Raw genomic sequence first — 26,843 nt, forward strand, 5'->3', positions numbered from 1 at the left:
AGATGTGGTAGAGGTGTCATTTAAGATGTATCTAGATAGATACGTGAGTAGGCAGGAACTGTAGGATACAGATCCTTGGAAAGTAGATGAAAAGTTTAGATCAAGGATCTGGTTCGGCGCAGGCTTGGAGGGCTAAAGGGCCTGTTCTTGTGCTGTAATTTTCTTTCTTTCTTCGTTCTTTGTGATGGCCCAGACTCCATTCACCAGTAGGCCTAGCAAGCATTTGCTGAAGCAAGTACACCAAGGCAGGAACATTTCCTGATTCAAGTTCCAGTCTTGGGAATGAAAATCAAGCTTCTTTCCTTTCCGTCAAGGTTTCTGCTTACTACCCTTTTCACTTTCTCTCTTTTATTTACAATTCTGCCTCCCCTTCTTTGTCCTTTCTCCTGCTGAGGAGAAATTTATTCAGTTGGTTCAATTGACTCACACTCTCACCCTGTTTTACTATTTAAAAAATTAGCATTGAGAATCTAATTTAATAATTCCTAAAATAAGAAGTAATCTGAAGATTAATCCCATGACATCAGACAGTTCAGTTTGACTACTACCCAAACTGTAGAAGTGTTAAAGTTTCAGAAGGTTCGTAACCTCCTTCATCCATTAGTGCAGTAATCATTAAGCTGTCTGATCCCTGGCAATTTACTTAAGTTTGCTTTTTGAATGAACTTACACTTCAAAGCGTTTTGAAGCATTTTATTTTTGTTCGTTCAATGCTGAAAGTAATTAGCAATATTGATAGAATCATAGCATAGAGGAAGCAGTTCAGCCCTCCGTGCCTGCGTTAACCCTTTGGAAGATCTATCCAGTTAGTTTGATACCACTGCTCTTTTCCCATAGCTTACAAATATTTATTTTTCAATTTATAGATTCAATTTCATTTTATAAGTTGAACTTGCCTCTATTATCTTTGATTCATAGTAACTGCCAGCATAGTTCTTTATTACAAATGTTGCCTCTGGGTCTTTTGTCAATTACTGTAAATTCATGACCTTTGATTCCTGATCCTCCTCCTACTGGAGATAATTCTTGACTTATTTACTCTAGTAACACCCTTCATGATTTTAAGGACTGAGTCAAACTTGCACTTAATGCTTTCTACTCTGGACGGAGGGTAGTGGGATCAAGGGAGAAGAGGAAACTGTGAGGAGGTGGGAGGTGGGGAGTGTCAGCAGGTGTAGGAGGAATGAGACAAGAGGTTGCTAGAGAGATGGAGTTGAGACAGTGTGATGGTAAGAAAGATGAAGGTGAGACAGGGGCAGTACAAGATAGATTTTGGGGATGACAGAGAGGCTGCCTAGCTGAATGAAAGACAGGGAGGCTGTTGGTGCTTGGTGTGGGAGAGAGGTGAAGATTAAGAGGCTGCAAGAGAGATGACTGAAGAGAGAAAGAAGGTGCTGCAAAAAGTAGACAAAAAGTAGAGAATAGTCTTAATCCTGTCAACAAAACAGTAGTTAACTCACTGGAATTGAATTAAGATCTGAAATTAAGATCTGAGATGGAATAAAATGGCAGTAGCTACTTAGTTAAATTCTTCCACTGTTGTGCATGTGTAAAGGAAATGCATTTTTTTTTTTGACCGTATCGGTCTGTAGAAGGTATGCTTAAGAAGATGGCTATTTGTGTATAGAAACGTTTTAGTTATTTTGAAATAATACTTCTGTTACTAATTTATATCTGTTGCTAATTTAACTACTGTGGCACCTAAAATATTAAAGCTATGTGGCTTTGAGATTAATGGATTGTTGATAGTTATAGATGATATTCAGCTTAAGTACAAAAGTAATGTGACTGCATTATCTAATAAATTAATTGGTGAGTGTAAACAATTAGCCCCTAAAAGTATCAAAAAATAGCCCTAAAGAACTATGCTTGACATTTTTGTAAAACTGGTCCCCAAATTGGGCTTAGTATTCTATCTGGGGACCAAGGAGTGTTTTATGCAAGGATTTGCATAGCTTCCATGCTTATGTGAACTTCTTTTATAAAAACCAAGGATCCTATATGCCTTTTAATAGTCCAGCTTCCTTCAAAGTGTATATACTTGTGTATAAACTTCACAGGTCACTCTGCTTCTACACTCCTTTTAACATTGTACCAAAGGGCAGCATGGTGGTTAGCAATGCTACCTGACAGCAACAGGAACCTGGGTTTGATTCCATCCTCGGGTGACTGTGTGGGGTGTCTGTGTCAGTTTCCTCCGGGTGCTCCAGTTTCCTCCCACAGTCCAAAGATGTGCAGGTTAGATAGATTGGCTGTGCTAAATTGCCCCATAGTGTCCAGGTTGTGCAGGCTAGTTGGATTAGCTATGGGAAATGCAAAGTTCAGGGATAGGGTAGAAAAGTGGGTCAGGGTTGGCGTGGACTCGATCAACTGAATGGCCTGCTTCCACTCTCAAGATTCTATGACACTATGTTTTGTTTCTTTTTGTTTATATCATGTCTCATTATTCCTATCAAAATAAATCACATTTAGCTTTTATGTATTGACAGACTTGTGGCAGGTGAAATTCAATTTTGACAATTAGCATATGTTCCCTAAAGGAGTGTTGCTATGCTCCTCACTGTTTTCTACTTTGCATTTTGTTCCAGCTGCCTAATTTTGATCAACTAAAAATGATGAGGAACCTAGTAAGCAGTATAGAGTTATAGTTCAACAAAAAAGATTTTAAAAGCTTGAAAGTAGTAAATTGCTACAGGGCAGTTGAAAGCATTGTTGAAGTATTCAATACAGCATTACAGAAATACTGGTTTAAAAAAGTCTACTGAAACATTGTTGTGGTAAAATCTAACAAGTTCTACAGTATATTTGTTTTTTTTCAAAAAAGAGTACTTTTGAATACAACCTTAAAGAATACCAGATTTGAAACAATACTGAAAAGATACAGATTTAAATTATCTGTGATATATAAAATAATATAATTATTATAATAAAATTAATCAACACATTGAGAAAAAGAAAGCTTCCAAGTATATTTAAAGTCAGAGAAGGACCAAACAGAGCACAAAGTAGGATTTTGTGCTGTCGACAATTCTTAAGATAATTGCTTCAAAATTAAACACTGAAGTTGAACCTGAATAAGTTAATAACCACTTATATTCACTGGGTGTGATTGCAGATGGTGTGAATAACAGACAAAAATTGAGTAGAATATAAACGCTTGTGAAGATGTTCTAAAAGCTTTCAATGGTTACTTCAACGTAAGAATAAATTCTTGAACAGGCAGGATTTATTCGAAGAGTTCAGTTTCTAGGAGAATCCAAAGACAATTTTATTGATAACCTCCACAGATTCGCCAAAAACTCTGACTATGGAGCTTTGGCATCAGAATTCAAGAGAGACAGAATTGTTGTTGAAACTTTGTCAGATCTCTGACATTTCATGGAAAATTTAACTTTGGAGAAAAATATTTGAGAAAACACCCAGGGCATTCCTAGGGCAACTAGCTGACGCAAACTAGCCAGAAAAATATGAAGCTTCACGATGTCAATGAGCATTCAGTTAGTTTTGCATTTGATACAGAAGCAAGTGTTACTGTCCTATCAGATCAGTCACCATGGCTGAAAAAGTAGATTTTGTAGCCTGTGGGGACAACAGTACATGTACAGGTGGAAAAGCTGTCAGAATCATAGGATTGCTGCAATATTCCCAATCCATAAGACCATAAGGCATAGGAGTGGAAGCAAGGCCATTCGGCCCATCGAGTCCACTCTGCCATTTAATCATGGCTGATGGGTGTTTCAATTCAACTTACGTGCACTCTCCCAGTAGCCCTTAATTCCTTTCAAGATCAAGAATTTATCAATTTCTGCTTTAAAGACACCCAACTTCCCGGCCTCCATGGCGTTCCGTGGCAATGAATTCCACAGACCCACCACTTTCTGGCTGAAGAAATGTCTCCTCATTTTTGTTCTAAATTGATCCCTCTAATTTTAAGGCTATGCCCACAGGTCCTAGTCTCCCTGTCTAACGGAAACAACTTCCCAGCATTCACCCTTTCTAAGCCATGCATTATCTTCTATAAGTTTCTATTAGATCTCCCCTCAACCTGCTAAACCCTAATGAATACAATTCCAGAATCCTTAGCCGATCATCATATGTTAGGCTACCATTCCAGGAATCATCCATGTGAATCTCCGCTGGACACTCTCCAGTGCCAGTACATCCTTCCTGAGGTTTGGGGCCCAAAATTGGACAAGTATGCTAAATGGGGCCTAACTAGAGCTTTATAAAATTTCAGGAGCACATCACTGGTTTTATATTCCAACCCTCTTGAGATAAATGACAACATTACTTTTGCTTTCTTAATCACGGACTCAACCTGCAAATCAACCTTTAGAGAATCCTGGATTATCACTCCCAGATCCCTTTGTACTTTGGCTATCAATCCCCTTCACTTGATGCTGCAAACATATCTTGATGTCAGTCTCATCAGATGTGGTCAATGAGATCAACAACCTCCTAGACAATAATTGATCTGGAAGCCTTCCAAATACTGGTCTCTGAAGAAATTGTTTTGAACATGGAAGCCAGACCAACATTTAGATCCAAGACATAGTCAAAGAGAAACTGCTTGGAGGATACTGCAAAAAAGACACTACCAAAGTTTGTGAGAAGATTTGTAGCTCGGGTGCTCGTTGCTGTGGTTCTGTTCGCCGAGCTGGAAGTTTTTGTTGCAAACGTTTCGTCCCCTGTCTAGGTGACATCCTCAGTGCTTGGGAGCCTCCTGTGAAGCGCTTCTGTGGTGTTTCCTCCGGCATTTATAGTGGCCTGTTCCTGCCGCTTCCGGTTGTCAGTTCCAGCTGTCCGCTGTAGTGGCCGGTATATTGGGTCCAGGTCGATGTGTTTGTTGATGGAGTTTGTGGATGAGTGCCATGCTTCTAGGAATTCCCTGGCTGTTCTTTGTTTCGCTTGCCCTATAATGGTAGTGTTGTCCCAGTCAAATTCATGTTGCAACATGGCTCTACAAAGGATATCTGAGTTAGAAATTATTCATCAAAAGAAAGGTGATCAGAACTAGAGTCAACAGGATTGGCAGCAGTGAAGAACTTCCAATAATTCTTTCTAACTCAGTACCACACATTGGTAGAAGAGGATCATACCGCAAGGTGCCATCAGTGATCATCTCAGGAGATACTACAATAGTTCAATGGTGACGGTAATAAAAATAAACAACTGAGAGTAAACGGAAAAAAATTAATACAGGGTAATAGTAAACACAGAGTTTACTATTTAATGTGATTCAGTTCATTTTTCTAGACTAACTGCTTTTACATTTATTGCATGTTTAAGAAGAAAGGGCAAAAGCATGAGGCGGGGAAAAGTCATAGAAATTTACTATACAGAAGAGGCCCATCTTAACTATCTTTCTAGCCTACTCTGCCACCTTCAGGGATTTATTGACAAGCACCTCCAATAACTCTGATACGTTTGTGACAATATTATGGCTTTAAGAAGCATATTTTGTCCTTTTTTTTAAATGATGAAAAGTTGAGGCGGAGGTGCTGATTATCTACTCAGAGCCAATAAATAGTTTATGAGGCCTTGAGTTATTTTTTAAAGATGGAACAATAGAAGCAGTGTGAAAGGAGGGGTCAAGTTCCCACAGAACCAGGATTTTTAATTTAAGTTTTTCAGTAGGAGTTGCTGGATTGATGATAGAGAAGAGGATAACTATGGCATGGGAGGGAGGGCAAGGTAGATGACATGGAAGAGAGGGAAATGCATGGACAGAGGAATTGAGAGGTATGGAGTGAAGGTAGGCTGGCATTTGAGAGAGGGAGATGGAAAGGTAAATGAGGAAGAGATGGGATAGGATGGTGAGGGCTGTGATATGAGAGGAATTCAAGGAATTGGATGGCTGTCAGATGAACGTTTACATGGATGGTATGGGATTTATAACAATATTGTTTCAATAATTAGTTAAGTTCACCACAAATGTTTTCCATATATTGAATACTTTAGCAGAACTTCATTGACTGAAGTACTTTGGAACATACTGGGGTGATATAAATGCATGTTTCTTCTTTGTTTTATTGGAAGATAAAATCTCATCAGTTCATTATCTTAGGATTCATCTCCAAAAAGCAAGATAAATACTTTGTATTTATTGTGATGAGTAAAATGGCATATGTTTTTGAAAACATATTTCATGGCAAAATGCTCATTACAATATTGTATATGTATCACAAAGGTCTTTCAACATGACAGCATCTCAAATTAGTTTCAATGAAAGATAGATACATGGAATAATGACTCATTCCTCCAACTAATTTATAAGATGTTTTGTCTGATGCTGTTTTAAGGGTAGGTGTGGCATCTGTAGGATTCGATATCCAGTTTAACTTTAATTGGAATTCTTGATCTGATGAAATAAATGACAGTTCTGGGGGCAAATGTACTTAAACAAGGTTTGCCAATTTGTTGTAATTAGATTAGATTAGATTAGATTACAGTGTGGAAACAGGCCCTTCGGCCCAACAAGTCCACACCGACCCGCCGAAGCGAAACCCACCCATACCCCTACATTTACCCCTTACCTAACACTACGGGCAATTTAGTATGGCCAATTCACCTGACCCTGCACATCTTTGGACTGTGGGAGGAAACCGGAGCACCCGGAGGAAACCCACGCAGACACTGGGAGAACGTGCAAACTCCACACAGTCAGTCGCCTGAGGCGGGAATTGAACCCGGATCTCTGGCGCTGTGAGGCAGCAGTGCTAACCACTGTGCCACCGTGCCGCCCACGGTGGCACGGTGGTAATATCCAAGTGAGCGCAACATGAATGACACTTAAACAGTCAATTGACTCAAGTAATCCACAATGGAATACCAATCCTCAGTTGACTGGGGTGCGATCTCTTCATTTTTTTATATCTTCTTTCCTTTTGGCATGTGCAAGTACTGAACAGTTGGCCTTATTGACCCTTTCCAATAATTGGAGATGTCTTTGAACGAAGCTTATACGTTAGATTCTTAATTGGCTAGTTGGATTGGCCAGGCAGTTTATGCCAAATTTCTAATTGGTTTATTTAAAAGTATTGGTAATCTTCTGAAATTGTTTCCAATTATCTATCAATTGATTGTCATGTGCCAATTATCTCACATCTCATAAGATAAGGTTTGCTAGTGCTCTTGGGGGGGGGGGTTTAAACTAACTCTGCAGGGGCATGGGAACCCAGATTGTAGCTTCAGGGTGCAGGGCCTGGAGTGTAGGGAGGTTAGGAACATGGCATCAATTTCAAAGGAGGGTGCCTGTAAACAGGAAAGTGGCTTGAAGTGTGTATACTTCAATGCAAGAAGTGGGCGGCACGGTGGCACAGTGGTTAGCACTGCTGCCTCGCAGCGCCAGAGATCCGGGTTCAATTCCCGCCTCAGGCGACTGACTGTGTGGAGTTTGCACGTTCTCCCCGTGTCTGCGTGGGTTTCCTCCGGGTGCTCCGGTTTCCTCCCACAGTCCAAAGATGTGCAGGTCAGGTGAATTGGCCATGCTAAATTGCCCCTAGTGTTAGGTAAAAGGGTAAATGTAGGGGTATGGGTGGGTTACGCTTCAGCGGGGCGGTGTGGACTTGTTGGGCCGAAGGGCGTGTTTCCACACTGTAAGTAATCTAATCTAATCAAGTATACGAAATAAGGTAGGTGAACTTGCAGCGTGGGTTGGTACCCGGGACTTCGATGTTGTGGCTATTACGGAGACATGGCTAGAACAGGGACAGGATTGGCTGTTGCAGGTTCCAGGATTTAAATGTTTTAGTAGGGTCAGAGGTGGGGGTAAAAGAGGGGGAGGTGTGGCATTGCTTGTCAAAGATAGTATTACAGTGGTGGAAAGGACGATGGATGAGGACTTGCCATCTGAGGTAGTTTGGGCTGAGGTTAGGAATAGGAAAGGTGAGGTCACCCTGTTAGGAGTCTTTTACAGGCCTCCTAATAGTCCTAGAATCATTGAAGAAAGGATAGGGAAGGTGATTCAGGAGATGAGTGACAGTAATAGGGTGGTTGTTATGGGGGACTTTAACTTTCCTGATATTGATTGGGAAAGCTATAGCTCAAGTTCGTTAGATGGGTCAGTGTTTGTTCAATGTGTGCAGGAGAGTTTCCTGACACAATATGTAGACAGGCCAACAAGAGGTGAGGCCATACTGGATTTGGTTCTGGGTAACGAACCAGGCCAGGTGTTAGAATTAGAGGTAGGTGAGCACTTTGGGGATAGTGACCATAATTCGGTGATTTTTACTCTCGTGATGGAGAGGGATAAGTGTGTACTACAGGGCAAGAGTTATAGCTGGGGTCAGGGAAATTATGATGCGGTGAGGCATGACTTAGGATGTGTGGCTTGGAAAAGTCGACTCCAAGGCAAGAGTGTAAATGATATGTGGAGCTTGTTCAAGGAGCAACTATTGAGTGTCCTTGATAATTATGTACCTATCAGGCAGGGAGGAAAGGGTCGTGCGAGGGAGCCGTGGTTTAATAAGGAATTGGAATCCCTTGTTAAATGGAAGAGGGCGGCCTATCTCAAGATGAGACGTGAAGGTTCAATTGGGACGATTGAGAGTTATAAGGTAGCCAGGAAGGACCTGAAGAGAGAGCTAAGAGCTGCAAGGAGGGGACATGAAAGGTCCTTAGTCGGTAGGATTAGGGAAAACCCTAAGGCTTTCTATAGGTATGTTAGGAATAAAAGAATGACTAGGGTAGGAATAGGTCCAGTCAAGGATAGTAGTGGGAAGTTGCGTGTGGAGGCGGAAGAGATTGGGGAGACACTGAATGAATACTTTTCTTCAGTATTTACTCAGGAACAGGGCATTGTCGTTGATGTGAATACTGAGTCACAAATAAGTAGAATGGATGGCTTTGAGGTATGTAGAGAAGAGGTGTTGGAAATCCTGGAAAAGGTGAAAATAAATAAGTCCCCTGGGTCTGATGGCATTTATCCTAGGATTCTCTGGGAAGCAAGGGAGGAGATTGCAGAGCCATTGGCCTTAATTTTTATGTCCTCTTTGTCTACAGGAGTAGTGCCAGAAGACTGGAGGATAGCAAATGTGGTTCCCTTGTTCAAAAAGGGGAGTAGGGATAACCCTAGTAACTATAGGCCGGTGAGTCTCACTTCTGTTGTGGGCAAAGTCTTAGAGAGAATTGTAAGGGATAGGATTTATGCACATCTGGATAGGAATAATGTGATCAAGGATAGTCAGCATGGTTTTGTGAAGGGCAGGTCGTGCCTCACAAACCTTATTGAATTCTTTGAAAAGGTGACGAAGGAGGTTGATGAGGGGAAAGCGGTAGATGTGGTATATATGGATTTTAGTAAGGCGTTTGATAAGGTTCCCCATGGTAGGCTACTGCAGAAAATACGGAGATATGGCATTGAGGGTGAGTTGGAGGTTTGGATTAGGAATTGGCTGGATGGAAGAAGACAGAGGGTAGTAGTTGATGGCAAAGTTTCTTCATGGAGTGCCGTCACTAGCGGTGTTCCGCAAGGATCTGTTTTGGGACCATTGCTGTTTGTCATTTTTATAAATGACCTGGAAGAGGGGTTAGAAGGTTGGGTGAGCAAGTTTGCGGATGATACGAAAGTCGGAGGAGTTGTTGACAGTGAGGAAGGATGTGGCAGGTTACAGCAGGATATAGAGAAGCTGTAGAGCTGGGCAGAAAGGTGGCAAATGGAATTCAATGTAGCTAAGTGTGAGGTGATTCACTTTGGGAAGAATAACAAAAAGATGGGGTACTGGGCTAATGGTCGGATACTTGGTAGTGTGGATGAGCAGAGGGATCTTGGTGTCCATGTACACAGATCTCTGAAAGTTGCCACCCAGGTAAATAGTGCGGTGAGGAAGGCATATGGCGTACTGGCTTTTATTGGTAGAGGAATTGAGTTCCGGAGTCCTGAGGTCATGATGCAGTTGTATAAGACTCTGGTGCGGCCGCATCTGGAATATTGTGTGCAGTTTTGGTCGCCATACTATAGGAAGGATGTGGAGGCACTGGAACGGGTGCAGAGGAGGTTTACCAGGATGTTGCCTGGTATGGAAGGAAGATCGTATGAGGAAAGACTGAGACACTTGGGGCTGTTTTCATTAGAGAAAAGAAGGTTTAGGGGTGACTTGATTGAGGTGTACAAGATGATTAGGGGGTTAGATAGGGTTGACAGTGTGAACCTATTCCCGCGTATGGAGTCGGGTATTACAAGGGGGCATAGCTTTAAATTAAGGGGGGGTAGATATAGGACTGAAGTTAGGGGTAGGTTCTTCACTCAGCGAGTCGTAAGTTCATGGAATGCCCTGCCAGTAGCAGTGGTGGGACTCTCCCTCTTTATGGGCATTTAAGCGGGCATTGGATAGGTATATGGAGGATAGTGGGTTAGTATAGGTTAGGTGGGCTTGGATCGGCGCAACATCGAGGGCCAAAGGGCCTGTACTGCGCTGTATTCTTCTATGTTCTATGTTCTATGTTCTATCAACCCTTTATTAACTTTCTCTCCAGCATTTTTTGTTTCCAGTTCAGATTCCAGCTTCTGCAGTAATTTGCTCCTACTGTAATTAACAATTTGTTCCTTTTTAGTTTGCACACTTCCCAATGGTGCAATTGTAGTGTCCCTACCTCTGGACCAAGAGACCTAGTTTCAAGTCCCAATTACTCCAGTGCTGTGTTATAACATCTCTAAGCAGATTGTTTGAAAATAACTATTCTTTAGCTTCGTCTCTACCAAGATAGGAGGCACTAGTAACATAATATGAGTTTGCTAAATGCATGTAGTGTCACCTTCTATTGATTGACTGTCATTCCAAATGTTCCAAATTAAACATCTAAGAATTCTTCAAAATCTATCATGTGTTTTGACTCATGTGTCATGTGTCATTCCACAATAATTATTGATACACAAAACAAATAATAGCTGCTGTTTACCTGTTATTTACTTATCTGTGCTACTTAACTATGCCATCTGTCTGTATTGCTCACAAGACAAAAGCTTTTCACTGTGCCTCGATGCATGTGACAGTAAATTCAATTCAATTCAATTCAATTCAATTCAAATAACCATATAAACTAACATATATAAACTAACACTTACATAAAATGAAGTAAAAAGCCTTGATGCTGAAATCTGAATCAGAATTAGAAATTTCTGGAGAAACTCAACAAATCTGGCAACATCAGTGGAGAGAAAACAAAGTAAACATTTTGAGTCCATAGATCCTTCATCAGAATTTCAGAAGGCAGCAGTTTGTTATTCTGCCATTTGCATCTCCTCTAAACATGTCTTTTGTTACTTTACTTAACCCATTACTAAAGGGTTCTTCATCACCAATTATTTTCTTATCCATCTTTCACTCATTCACAGACCTTCCCTTTGGTTTTTTTCCGCACTCTTATTTTTCATTTGTTAAAACTATTACACTTCTAATATCTCCCAGTTCTGATAAAAGCTTTTTAAGCAGAAGCATCAACTCTCACTCTAGTGATACTGCCTAAATTGTATTTTGAGCATTAAAATGTTCTTATTTCACCTTTCCAGCAATCAGAATTTTTAACTTTGTTGTAGCTGATAAAGCTGCTCCATACACATCCAATCACATTACAAAGACTATTAAATGAGTATTATGATAGATCATGATGCTTACAAAACTTTCATTTTAAATCCATTTCATTGCTTATTCATTAAATGTAGCTATTAATTCATGACATGCTGCATGTTGTATTTGGCCTGGTAATAAGGATCAATAATTAAGGGACTGAAGAATGGAGGCCTTCCTTCGTGCCATTTGATAGCTCGTGTAAGTGTTCAGGGTATTAGTGCTACCATTGTGACACCAATAATACAGCTGAAGAGTTGACCTCTTCAATATCCGTGCCAAGCATATTTGACTTGGTCTTCAAGATTTTCTCAATGTAAAGATGGCCTCTTCCTGCACCCTCGGCAATGATTACCTACACTAGAGACATTAGTTATCTGTTGACTTTCTGATTAGATGGCAGCTGTGAGAAGCAGGCTGCTGTAATAAATTGGCTGATAATTTAGCAGTCTTGGTAAAGTCCTATCATCTCTCTGTGCTGGACCTGCTTTCTGATTCAACAGTGAGGAAAATTCTGGCATAAATGTTCCAAGTGTGAGCATCTTATTATCTAGTACTCTACAGATTAAATCAAAACTTCATCTACACACACACACAAACACACACAGATACTCCTATATACACACACACACACACGCTGATACTCCAATACACCCACACACACATACTCCTATACACACACACACGCACACACACACACAGATACTCCTATACACACACACACACACACGCAGATACTCCTATACACACACACACACACTCCTATACACACACACACACAGATACTCGTATACACACACACAGATAGATCCTATACACACACACACACACACATACTCCTATACACACACACACAGATACTCCTATCTGAGAGCCAGTATATAACCACCAGGCCTGTTTGTTGTGCTAGTTAGTTATTCCCAATAATTATGTGCTAGAAATGGGCATTATATAGAAACAGGCATACAGATTTACAATTTTTTTCTGCTGTACATGTGCACAACTATTGATGTGAGATGATATGTGCCACAGTACACAATTATCTAATATGTTCCATTCCCTTGTCCTTCTTCCACACTCCTTTAAATTTTTTAAGTACTTACCCACTTCTCTTTTAAAAGTAGTTATGAATACCACTTTCTCCACTTTTTCTGTTTGGGTGCTTTAAAACAACTCACTGCATAAGAAAAATCTCAACCTCCTTCACAATTTTAAATCCTTCAATGAAATCACCTAGTTGCCTCCTCTGTTCTAATTCACACAGCCCCAATTTTACAAAGGAAATGAGGGCTGTTGTGGCATCTCTGCTCTGAACTCGATGGCCTATGTTCAAGTGCCACCTGCTCTAGAGATGTATAATGACATGTCTAAACAGATTGATTTAAAACAAAATCTACAATGAACATGAAAATCAGATGGATTCTGAAATGGCTGAAGTCTCCACATCACCCCCTATTTGTCTTGTACATAGTATTGTCTAAAAACGTAGCTGCAGTGAATAAAAGGAGATACAAATTGGATGGTCTACACCTGGGCAGAACTGGAACCAATGTCTGAGGGGGTGCTTTTGCTAACATTGTTGGGGAGGGTTTAAATAATGGCGGGGATGGGAACCAAATGAGGAAGTTAGTGGACAGTAAGGAGGTAGCAACTAAAGCCTGTAAGGAACTAGATAATGAAGTCAGCATAACTAAGGGTAAGAATAGGCAGGGAGCAGATGATGAACGCAAAGGGACAGGTAGTCTGAGGTGCATTTGTTTTAATGTGAGAAGTGTAGTAGGTAAGGCAGATGAACTTAGGGCTTGGATTAGTACATGGGAGTACAATGTTATTGCTATTACTGAGAATTGGTTGAGGAAGGTCAAGATTGGCAACTAAATATCCCAGGATATAGATGCTTCAGGTGGGATAGAGATGGAGGTAAAAAGGGTGGAGGAGTTGCATTACTGGTCAGAGAGGATATCACTGCTGTGCTGAAGGAGGGCACTATGGAGGATTTGAGCAGTGAGGCAGGCAATATGGGTAGTGATGTGGTAACAACGTTGGGGCTGTACTACAGGCTCCCAACAGTGAGCATGAGATAGTGGTACAAATATGTAGACAGATGATGGAAAGGTGTAGGAGCAACAAGGTGGTACTGATGGGAGATTTTAATTTTCCCAACATTGACTGGGATTCACTTAGTATTGGAGGCCTAGATAGAGTAGAGTTTGTAAGGAGCATCCAGGAGGGTTTTTTTAGAGCAGTATGTTAACAGTCCAACTCGGGAAGGGACCATACTGGACCTGGTGCTGGGGAATGAGCCCAGTCAGGTGGTTAAAGTTTCAGTAGGGGATTGCTTTGGGAATAGTGATCACAAATCCATAAGTTTTAGAATACTCATGAACAAAGACAAGATTGGTCCTAAAGGAAGAGTGCTAAATTGATCTTCATAGCAAAAGAATTTGAGTACAGGATCAGGGATGTCTTGCTGCAACTACGGGCATTGGTGAAACCACATCTGGAGTATTGTTTACAGTTTTGTTCTCCTTCCTCATGAGTTGTTCTGGCTATTGAGGGATTGCACAGAACGTTTAACAGACTGATTCCTGGGATGGCAGGTCTGGCATATGGGGAAGACTGGATCGTTTAGAACCGATTCACCAGAGCTTCGAAGAATGAGGGGGCATCCCACAGAAACCTATAAAATTCTAACAGGATTAAAAAGGGTAGATGCAGGAAGGATGTTTCCAACGACCAGGGAATCCCAAACCAGTTGTCACAGTCTAAAGAGGAGGGGTAGTGCATTTAGGCCAGAGATGAGGAGAAGTTTCTTTGCCCACAATGGTGAGCCTGTGGAATTCTTTGCCATACGAAACTTTTAAGGCCAAGCATTGATGACTTTCAAGAAATATATAGATCTTAGGGCTAAAGCGACAAAAAGATTTGAAGAGAAAGTGGGAGCAGGGTACAGAATTGGATGATCAGCCATGATCATATTGAATGGTGGTGCAGGCTTGAAGGGTTGAATGGTCTATTCCTGCACCTATTTTCTAATGTTTCGATGTGATGGGGCTCCATGTTTCATTTTATAATTCTTAACTCCCTTCCTGTTGGCATGGTTATAAGGTCTAGCCTTCAGATTATTTCTCATATATATGTGATTCATTGTAATATTTCTACTTAACTTGCTGCTTCTTAAATTTCAGCAAAACTGCTGGAATTATCATGTAAAGGATTTTCTTAACACAGTTCAATTGTATCTAGTCACAAGGAATTCTTTTTTTTCTTTTTTACTTCCATTATTGACTACCAAAAAAGGTTAATATAATTCTTTGAAAAAGTAATCCCTTTTCCATTTTACAAAATATCTACTCAAAGATGAATTTATAATAGATTTGTGAGATATAGCACAAGGAATTTCACCCAAATATCTGAATAAACATACCATTTTGAACCTTATGTTTTTTGATCTTTCTGCTAAACTATTCTTTAGCACTTGGGGGAATTCTAGATCTTAGCCCTAAACATCTCAAGTATATATAATCAGGTACATGTAACTTGATTAATCCTGTGTATCTTTTTCTGTTTTTTTTCACCAGGTGCTACGGCTATCTTAATTCCAAGACTTGATTTAGTGATTTCATTTGTTGGAGCAGTCAGTAGTAGTGCTTTGGCTCTCATCTTTCCCCCCTTGCTGGAGATCATCACATTTTCTGGAGAAGGAGTCTCCGTTTGGTTGCTCCTTAAGGACATCACCATAGCACTGATTGGAATCATTGGCTTCCTGACTGGAACATATGTGACTATTGTAGAGATCATCTACCCAGATACAGCATCGATAGTTAAGCCTACTATAAGCCCTTCTATCTACTTTAATTCTACTGTACTGAATTCTTGGGCCAATAATTGAAGCTTCTGAGCAAAACGTATTTTAGAGCTGCTATATTTTGAGGAATTATGGAACTGTCTACAACTTTATATAACAACTTTATATAACAAGAAATATTACTTAAATTGAATGTTTAAGGTATTCACTGCAATTTCAAGGGTCTCACATACCCACATGTAAGACATAATGATTGTTGAGAACCTGGTTGTAACTGCTTTGTAAATTATTTTTGTGTTGAAAACATTCAGTACAGCTCTTTGTATTATGTGACAATGCTGCTCTGTGGCAATTTTTATATATATATATATATATATATATATATATATATAGTGGGTGGCATAGGTTAGCATGCAGTCTGTTTTCCCCTTTGAGAGATGTATATTTTTTCTGCTCAGCACCTGTTTAACACTATGCCAAAATTAGGAACATGAGTGAGGAGCTGTAAAATTGAATAATGATCCTTGGTGCAGTGCATGAGACATTTCATCCCTGTTCTTTGGTATCATATTTTATCCATAAGGATTAAGTCAAAGATAATGTAAAACTTATTGATTTGCTTAAAGAAAATTGTAAGAAGGGGCATGATAGTGTTCTCATAGAATGTTTAGTACTTTCCTCTGATTCTGTCATCCTATGAACTACGCAGTATAATGTCTGTCCTGTTAGAGCATTAGAATTACAGCAGAATTAGTGCTATTAACCTCTTGTATCATGTCAAATGTGCTCTGCTGACCCCCTCCATTCCTGAGTCTCTCCAAAACAAAATGTTTAACAAAATTTGGTAACAAATGAAATCTGGTTCTATTCAGCAGCCTTCATGTGAATATCAGGCACAACTTTAAAGCTGATAAATTATCAGCCCAGCAACTCAGCTGAAACTCGCTACACTCCTAATCTTAGACCTATGTGGTGAACATAGCCTTCAGTAACATCCAGATGTGAATATTATCAATTTTAATTTTTTCAAGTTTTCACTTGAATCTCAATACAGACCATGCAAATAGTTGTTCTAACACATAGGAGGGTGGTAAAAGGAGTAGAAATTGTTGTATGTACATGCCAGCTCACTATGCTGTATGAGATTGTCTTTATAATGAGGGTTGCTGTCACCATACTCATTAAGTATAAGGAACTCCAAGGCCTAATTGATCTTATATGGTCAACAAAAACCACTTCCTGATCCAATAAAACAGTCTTTTATAAGTTACCAAGATATAGTTTATTGCATGTTAGCAGCCAGCTATATTGACATAAAGTAATTGTTAGAGACTGAGCAGGACCAGAAGTTAGGTCATGTTCCTTCAAAATCCTAAACTGTTTCCACCCCATATGTTCATATGCTATCATAGTAGGTCATACTTATACATGCTTAAACATGTGTTGCTGGAAAAGCGCAGCAGGTCAGGCAGCATCAAAGGAACAGGAGAATCGACATTTCGGGCATAAGCCGTTCTTCAGGAATGAGGAGGGTGTGCCAAGCAGGTTAAGATAAAAGGTAGGGAGGAGGGACTTGGGGAAGGTGCCGGGAGTGGAGGTTGGGTTGGTGGGGGTGTGGATCAGACGAGGGAGTCACGGAGGGAGTGGTCTTTCTGGAACACTGATAGGGGTGGGGAGGGAAATATATCCTTGGTGGTGGGGTCTGTTTGGAGGTGGTGGAAATGACGAAGCATGATACGATGTATCTGGAGGTTAGTGGAGTGGTAGGTGAGGACCAATGGGGTTCTGTCCTGGTGGCGATTGGAGGGGCGGGGTTCAAGGGCGGAGGAGCGGGAAGTGGAGGATCTCCTCCACATCTCCTCCACCGCATCTCCTCCACTTCCCGCACCTCCGCCCTTGAACCCCGCCCCTCCAATCGCCACCAGGACAGAACCCCACTGGTCCTCAACTACCACCCCATCAACCTCCAGATACATCGTATCATCCTTCGTCATTTCCACCACCTCCAAACAGACCCCACCACCAAGGATATATTTCCCTCCCCACCCGTATCAGCGTTCCGGAAAGACCACTCATTCCGCGACTCCCTCGTCAGATCCACACACCCCACCAACCAAACCTCCACTCCTGGCACCTTCCCCTGCAACCGCAAGAAATACAAAACTTGCGCCCACTCCTCCCCTCTCACTTCCCTCCAAGGCCCCAAGGGATCCTTCCATATCCGTCAGGAATTCACCTGCACCTCCACACACATCATTTACTGCATCCGCTGCACCCGATGTGGCCTCCTATACACTGGGGAGACAGGCCGCCTACTTGCGGAACGTTTCAGAGAACACCTCTGGGACACCCACACAACCCAACCGTCCTGTGGCTGAACACTTTAACTCCCCCTCCCACTCCACCAAGGACCTGCAGGTCCTTGGCCTCCTCCATCACCAGATCATGGCAACACGACGCCTGGAGGAAGAGCGCCTCATCTTCAGCCTAGGAACCCTCTAACCACAAGGGATGAATGCAGATTTCTCCAGCTTTCTCATTTCCCCTCCCCCCACCTTTTCTCAGTCCCAACCCTCAGACTCAGCACCGCCCTCTTGACCTGCAATCTTCTTCCCGACCTCTCCACCCCCACCCCCTCTCCGGCCTATCACCCTCACCTTAACCTCCTTCCACCTATCGTATTCCCAATGCCCCTCCCCCAAGTCCCTCCTCCCTACCTTTTATCTTAGCCTGCTTGGCACACCCTCCTCATTCCTGAAGAAGGGCTTATGCCCGAAACGTCGATTCTCCTATTCCTTTGATGCTGCCTGACCTGCTGCGCTTTTCCAGCAACACATTTTTAAGCTCTGATCTCCAGCATCTGCAGTCATCACTTTCTCATACTTATTCATGCCTCAGCATTAACTCTTTCAAATACAACTGAAATCGTCAAAGAATGATGCTTTATGCCATGTTGCTAATAGTAATACCATTTCCCAAGGTATTCAACTTCATTTGTGCCACCCAGATAACTGAAGGAGGTTTAAAGACAACAAAAGCAGGAATATTGAAAGTGTGAAATTAAAGAAAGTACTGTCATGGACAATATCTGAAACTGTTTGATTGAGCTGTAATCCTTTAATATAGAACACAACTTTCTGGCTTGTTTATTAATTTGTAATCTACATAAAATCCCATTTGCAACAACTGTTCATTTTTGTTCCAAAATACAGTTTAATTTGGGTGTCCTATGGAAAAGGAAGCAGAGTTAGAAAAATACAGATTTCTGAATAGGAATATGAGTGTTGTCACTCATAATGCAACACTATTGACATTGCATTGTCATTGTGCTCTCTAGAGAAGCTGGGATTATCATAAGATTAAATATTTCCTTCTTAAATTAATAAAATAGTCATGTTTGTCATAAGAAAAAATCAGATAGTTATTTGAGTATGTATACCTTTCTCTTTATGATTATTGAGAGTCAAGTTTAGCTATTTTGGAAATAATATGTGTTGGAGACATCTATCTGCTTAAGGACTCAATCTATGTCATGATTTTACAAATAACTATTATTAGCAATTGTCACTTATTCTCTAAAATGAACTGAAGTACTGTTTTTGATCATTCTAAAATCCCCCTACAGCAGTGAAGAGATCACCTTCATTCAAGTAAGTCCTCTGTTAGTGACTTTGGCTGACAGGGGACTTTTAAGCCTACTTCTGTTTGGATTGATTGCTCAAAAGAATTCAAAATTGTGGTGAGTTATTTATAGAGATGTAGAACAATTTCTGCCCAGGGACTGGTGAATAAAGTTACACTGCCAACAGGAGCATGCGGTTCAATCCACGCTGGAGCTGCGAGAGGCGTAATTTGTTAATTAGCTGTGTATTACAGCATCAAACAGGTGACTCCACACTAAAAAAAAGCAAAACAAATTCTTCACTCATCTCAGGGGCACAACAAAGCAGAAAGATAGAGCTCTGGGCTTCATCAAGAAAACAGCCTTTCTCCAGGTCCAGAGCATAATTACTTACATCCTAATAGCCTTTCATGCTCCATGTAGAGAAATCGGAATGTGTGTAAACAGGGAGAACGTCTATTGACCCAGCACCAGGAACCCAATCACAGAGGCAGAGAAGCCACTGTTGGAGTCACTCCTCTACAGATCATCAATTGAGAAGCACTTAGAATTGGGAAGCAAAGGTTTCATTGTCAATTCAGGTGTTCAGATATTCTGCAGTATGATCTTGAGAGAGAGTGTCCAGAATCACTGTCATTTACTGCATACTCCATAATTTTGCCTTACAAAAGTGGAGGCAGTGTACAAGAGCAAGATAAATAGTCAAATCGAGATTGTCAAGGAAGATCAAACACCACCAATCCTGCCAGATTTCTATAACAAATGCTTTGTTGGAATTATTATCATCCTCTTACACCCAAAGTCTTTCCTACCATCAGATCTAGTAATTGCATCAACCAGATAAATATCTCCTGCTTCAGTATTGGTGTTCGTATTTTTTCATGACCAAACACCACCAGTCCAAACCGTTGCACGGGAGAAAAATGATCCAAAATGGTTCTGTTTACAGTTCTAAACAAACAAAGTTGAAATTGAGCTATCATCCTGAGGCAAATCCCAACTGCCTGTGTTAACAATACTTTCAGCTCATCTGCTGCCATTACAAGAAATTACCCCAATGACTCTGGGCATGTAACTAGTTTAGCAAATTGGTTCGATAGCAGGTATACTATCATTTAGAGACAGAAGTCTGTGTTTCAGTCATAATTAGACAGTCCTGTTGCCCTGCATGAGAATACATTGTATTGGTGATGGTTTGGTTGCGCATTATGCCTTAAAAGCTGGAGAAGATGTTAGAATCCAGAGCCATCAAAGCAGCAGCCTGAGCTTCCATTTGTCATCAGAGCTCTATGATTGAGACCCTTGGTACAGTGTTCAGAGATGATCAAATACTCCAATACTTACTGCACTGGTTCCAATCTTTCTGCAGAGATACTGCACAAATTGGGAGCTGGCTTTTTGTAAACTTCAAATATTGTCAGAAGATTTCTTGGCAGGCAGTCTGATACGTTAAATGTTTGGTTGGTCCAATTAGCAGTCATCTTTTCTATGTGTCATTTACAATCATACTAAGGTGCAGGTTCACCCTCCAGTGTGCTGTTTGGGTCTGCGTTCTTGAACATACACAGTATGACTCTCTGTTTAAAAAGCCCTCTGAGTCTTTAACTAAAAACTTGACGGTTTCTGACTTCATGCCTGCAAGACAGTTTGTCCTCTTCCTCTGCTGATACTGCACCCATTATTTGTGATGGATGAGGAAAGAAAAAAAGGGGGGTAGGGTTAGCAGAAACAATTGAATAGTAGCAATGCCATTTCAAACCATTTTGTATATCGGGGAAAAAACAGAAGAGAAAAAGAGGTATCATGAACACACACCTTAAGTAGTATGTCCTGTCGTCTCAGCAATTGTGATGTTTTTGATGTGTGCTCTAGCAACTCGTTTCGGACAGCCTCTTCTAGTGGACTTGTGAAGATAATGGCACTCCACCTGTATTCTCCTATTTCTTGGCCAATCTGACCTGCAAAATAAAAGAGAATGTGCTAGTGTGTGGCAGGCTGTAAGTTTTAAAGGGGATCCATGTCAACATTGTATAAATTTTATGAAAGGTTCCACAGGTGTGGGTGCTAAATGTTATTTGCACCATTGCAGGAGGTGCAAAATTAATCAGTAATAGCAGTAGAAGATTAAATGAAGTGTGTGGACTGAATGAATGATAGGAAATGGGAAGTGAAGTCAGAAGACCAGGGCTAAAACAGTGCCAATTGTGGTATAGGCATGGAGAATAAAAGATTTACGTCAAAGAATCTGGTCAGATCATGAATTTCCTGAGCCATTGTGGTCATGTCCTCTGAGCAATGCTCCAATGCAGTAACCTGCTCAGGCTGCTGCTTTGATGGCTCTGGATTCTAACATTTTCTCCAGCTTTTAAGGCATAATGCGCAACCAAACCATCACCAATACAATGTATTCTCATGCAGGGCAACAGGACTGTCTAATTATGACTGAAACACAGACTTCTGTCTCTAAATGATAGTATACCTGCTATCCAACCAATTTGCTAAACTAGTTACATGTCTGTCAACTCGGACCACTACTGCTGGTTATTTACCTTGACAGTTTTTGCCATTTGTCTGGAAAGAGCAACTCCTCTACATGCATTTGGAGAACATCACCAATCAATTAAGTTACAAACACAGTTTTACTGAGCCTCTTGCTGATATCATTGATAGCACATTGATAGTATTTTCAGCACAGGCTGAATTTCAACTTATCTAAAGTGCATGGTAACATGTTTTTCTAACCAATTTATAAGAATGGTATTTTTACATTTTACTTATTTTCCAGAATTTCTGGGTAGGTCCTCTCAAAGGAGATTAGTGAAATTGCTGGAGTATTGGCGGCAGATTTAAAAACATCACATTATCAGGGCCATTTTCTAAATTCCTGAACAATAAAAATTATAGAAAAACTACAGTATCCATTAAAAATCATAATTTGTCTTCCCGGCTAGAGACTTCATTTTCAACATTCATTGTACAAGAGAGTCCATTTTTTATGGAGCTATACTTTTCTTTCTTGAGAAACCAACTAGAGAGAACTTGTATTGGAAAAGCTTTGTTAGACGTTTAACTGAGTATTACTAAGCCACTGTGAAAATATTGTTTATTATTTTCACTTTCATCATAACCTTCAGGTGAATAGGAAAATAAATCAAACTGGAATTCATTAACACCATATCAAGTGTAAATTAGTCCCAAGATAGTTAAGTTTCTAATACTTGATAAGATAAGCAATTTATGGATTATAGTATAATTTGTCATGACACATAACTGATATTTCAGAAATGGGAAAATTTATATATATTTGGATGAATCATAGTTAACTGTCAACAATGGTGTGGTTTTCTAGAATTTTTTTTAAGATTGAATATTTTAATCTTGAATTTATTAGTTCTGTTAGGGCTATTATAAGCATGGAATGGACCATATATCTGTCTCAATGTGTTAATTTGTAGACCTTGGAAAAACAATGTAGTTTGAACTACTTGAGCCAAATTCTATGAGCCATTTGCACAGATGAAGGCATTACTATAGCAGTCAGCATTCGAATTTATTGTTCTCTACCATAGCAGTATATATTAAATATATTCTTGATTCAGAGCACACTAGTAATGACCAGTAGAACAGTTTTCTCTTTTAGTATATTAGTTATCAGTACAAATTCGATTATCAGAATTAATATTAAATGCAAAAATATGTAACTGGAAATGCAAGATATTGTCATCTTTTGAATCATCTTAGATACTTTTCATACTCTTGCATTTTCTTTCTTCTTCAGCTCTTTCCATACAGATACAACTTAATTTGCTGAATTGTTTGTGTCCCTTGTGTCTTCATGTCATTGTATTTCAACAGTTGTATAGTCAGATTCAATTATATTCTATTATTTCATGTCAAAAATACTAGACTAGAATAAAACTAAACACATTTGTTTCTTTGAGTTTATTCCAATCCTTGACATTTTTAAACAGCTACATATTTCAAACTGTTCAAAATATTCAAACATACTTATTTCAGACTAGACTGTTTACCTGTACTGGCCTCATTCCTGATGAAGGGCTCTTGCTCGAAACATTGATTCTCCTGCTCCTCAGAAGCTACCTGACCTGCTGTGCTTTTCCAGCACCACACTCTCAACTCTGATCTCCAGTCCTCGTTTTATCCCTTTATCTACCAAGTATACACTTACCATCTGATGAGGTATTGGGGTTTGACGACAGATTAATCCATTATAATCATGCTGTATTTTGTTATCCTATCTAATCAAATAAACTGTGTCTACAGACCTCTATAATATGATGATGTAGTAATAGTGTACTGTTGCAGATAAAGTGTACAAATCTGATATGTAGAAAACTGTTTTAAAATGATTAATATGTTAGAAGACTTATGTAAAATATTTTTGAAAAATTTGAATTACATTTGCTTTTGTAAAATTTCATAACTATAGCTGTCAGTTTTTCTTATTATCACAACATCTTTACAATAAACATTGTTTGCCCATTCACAGAATTTACACCTGACACAAAGATAATAACCTGTTAGACCTTAGTTCGGAAGTTTATTTTCTTGACTGCTATTTATTGAAGATTGTGAATCGAGATCCAAAACTAATCCCATTCAACAACATGGTTAATTGAAACTAAAGCAACTATATGGCAAATATTTGACTCTAAATGTTTTACAAGTTTTTTTCAATGATTTATCGTTTACAAAACATATTGCTGAAATGTCCACAATAGCAGCACAAGAGCTTCAAACTCTTCAACTTACCCTTCAACTGTATGGAACTATACTGATACATTTGATTTTCCCTACACTTGAAAATGTATGGGTCAGAAAGGATGTAATCGTGAGCATTTGTTTACATTGACGAGATTTGTTCCTGGGGTAGTGGGAAGAATGCAAGCTCTCATGGGACTTGTGATGAAACAAACGTAATACTGCATCACAGGACTCAGCTGAAGTCTGCCTGGATGTGTTGAGTTCTCCAAAGCACAGCACAGATTGGTCAAGGAAATTGAACTGCATTTTGTGCAAACTATTGACTTGTTCTATTGTGACACCTCGGAAGCCTTACCTCTACCTTTGTTGTAGGGTTTCTCAACACAGCCAGAAGCCAGATCCTGATTGGGTACTACTGTCCCTTGAGCCATCCGCTGAGCTGTCTGTTAGATGGAAAAGCTATAGCACCTTGACTGCTGAATGATGGAAGCACCATGGCAGCTCCCTGGATACTTGCAGTAACCTCTTGTTATAGTCACTTACCAGCTACATTTTGAAGGAATGAAATTTCTTCCAATTGATATGCACATCTGTCCATTAATCTATTGATCACCATTTGAATCTCAATATCAACCCCGGGAGCTGTGGAAATCCAGAAGGCCAACAGCCTTTTGCGATTCACTGGCTATATCTGTTCCAAAATTAATGCAGTTAGAAACCTTTGTAAATATGGCATCCATGAATTGGCCACAATTTGTGAGGTGCTATTAAAAGATATTTTTCATAACATCTCTGAAAAGGTTTATTACACAGCTCTAGAGCAGGTGAGACTTAAACCCAAACATTATGACTCTGAGGTAGGGACACTACTACTGTACCACAAGAGCCTGCTAAAACACTAACCATTAATAATAAAGGTATTTTCTAATCAGCCTGTTCAGAGATGTCATTACACACCTCTGCAACAATGGGCCCAGGCCTCCTGGCTTAGAGGCAGGAATATACTACTGCATAGAATAAGCCCTCACAGGCTCTGGGTGATCACTCATTGATTTATGTCTCCCTCAAAGCTGTAGAGATCTATGTCTACTGGTCACGTAAGATGGAGGTTTTGAAGGCACTCCTGCTGAGAAGTTACAAAAGCTGACTCATAGCCTTCAGACGCATGTTAAGAGTCTTGCCTCATCCTAAATTCTGATGTGGCCATTCCATCCAGCTGCATACAGCTGTAGAGAATGCCACAACTGCCATTCCTCTTTAAATTACTGCTGAGATGGAGGAGATGGAGGATGTTGTGCCCACTCCCCAGTTGTTCACACAGCTTCCAAATATGTAGACTCTTGGGCACTGTCAATCAAATATCTACTGTGGTCTCCATGTTGTTTCTTCTTAAGGCCCTATATAATCCTAGAAATGGACACTGTTCCCAGTAGTACACTAAGATCTGAAAGTGTGTTGGCCCTCTGATTGACCAGGAGCTTGTGAAGGCGGATCTTCATATTCTGAATCTCAACCAAAGGCATCTGATTAGGATTCAATCCCCTTGGGTCTCCCAGAACTAGCTGCAGCTGGCTCTCACCAGTTCCCTGGCCACTATCATGTTAAAATGAGCTTATAATGGCAGTTACAGTCCTCAATTATTTCCTGTGGTGAAGTTGCCTTCCCCATGCTGCTGAGTTCCAGATACTGTTTGGAACCTTTGCAATATTGGTAAAAATATCATTGGATGCTTTAAATCATTTTTATTTGCTTTTTCAGATGTCTGAATTGGCTACTGGCTGCACCAACTTGCAGCCTTCCTTTGGGAAGGTCATTGGGCAAGATCCCAATATGATAACTTCCCCTAAATGTCATTTCTGGAAATTTCCCACCTAAGTCACCCTCAATCCTGCCTCCAAAACCCTGGAAAAACTGCAGCTATGGAATCACTTTCAGAGGGACGTGAGTAATTGTTGTTTATTACCTTGTTGATAAGCAGGGCAGCTTAGTGGTTAGCACTACAGTTCAGAATACCGAGGGACCTGGGTTCAATTCCACATTCTCCCTGTGTCTGTGTGGGTTTCCTCTCACAGTCCAAACATGTGCATGATTTGGAGATGCCGGTGTTGGACTGGGGTGTACAAAGTTAAAAATCACACAACACCAGGTTATAGTCCAACAGGTTTAATTGGAAGCACACTAGCTTTCGGAGCGTCACTCCTTCATCAGGTGATAGTGCAGGTTAGGTGGATTGGCCATGCTAAATTGCCTCTTTTATGCAGGCTAGGTATAATAGCCATGGGAAATGCAAGGTTGGGGGGGGGGGGGGGAGGAATGCTCTTTGGAAGATCAGTATGGGCTGAATGGCCTCCTTCTACACTGTAGGGGTTCTGAGATCAGGACCTATTTTAATTACGAATTTACTTTAGCCACAAATGCCAAACTCACGAATCAATCTGCAGATAGGAAACAAGTTGAGCTAAAGACTCATGGTAGCATTTCATCATGTAAAAAATCTATATTGTTTCAGGAATCAGTTGAGGGTCAACAGTGGAGAGGTATCTTTACTGCTTTAAAGATAGACTACATACAAGAATAATACTGTAATTTGTAATGCTGTAGATTGCTGCAAAATGCTAGGGTGGCATGGTTGCTCTGGTTAGCACTGCTGCATGAAGTTTGTACATTTTCCCCATGTTTGCATGGGTTAGTTCCCTCATTGTCGCTGGGTTAAAATCCTGAAATTCCTTCCCTAATGATGTGGATCAATGGACAGCAGCAGTCCTACCTGTGTTGACTGCAGTGGTTCAAGACTGTAGCTCATCACCATCTTCTAAACAGCAACTAGGGACAGGCAATAAAAAAACAAATCTGAACAGCCAACACTCATTCACGCTCAACCAATTATCTTCTCTTGCATATAATCAACATTCACATCATCCTGATTTCTCACCCTGCAGAAGAGAATACATAACGTGAGAGCCAGAGATACAGGGCAGAAGAGGTAAAACTCTTTAAAAGTTGCACATCTTTTGGTCATGAGCATTGTGTGCCATCCTGCCAGACTGAAAAAGAGATCATGACAATGCAAACAACCTATCATGAAAGCCTGAGCCTCCAGAGGCACTAGTCCTCAGGCATA

At 40.4% G+C, this 26,843-nt stretch overlaps 1 protein-coding gene across 2 annotated transcripts in view; it reads left to right on the forward strand.

Moving 5' to 3' along the window:
- LOC122550577 (neutral amino acid uniporter 4-like) overlaps positions 1–16,862 on the forward strand; it is a 206,183-nt gene extending 189,321 nt beyond the window's left edge. For both annotated transcript variants that reach the window (XM_043691517.2, XM_087988028.1), the window contains one exon: positions 15,149–16,862. In XM_043691517.2, the coding sequence (XP_043547452.2) occupies positions 15,149–15,459 (311 nt within the window). In that variant the 3' untranslated portion in view covers positions 15,460–16,862. The remainder of the gene's footprint in view (positions 1–15,148) is intronic.
- The last annotated feature ends 9,981 nt before the right edge of the window (positions 16,863–26,843 follow it).

The sequence above is a fragment of the Chiloscyllium plagiosum genome, unplaced genomic scaffold (assembly GCF_037043375.1).
Source record: "Chiloscyllium plagiosum isolate Xiang-an unplaced genomic scaffold, Cpla_swu_hap1 HiC_scaffold_6, whole genome shotgun sequence".
Lineage (NCBI taxonomy): Eukaryota > Metazoa > Chordata > Chondrichthyes > Orectolobiformes > Hemiscylliidae > Chiloscyllium > Chiloscyllium plagiosum.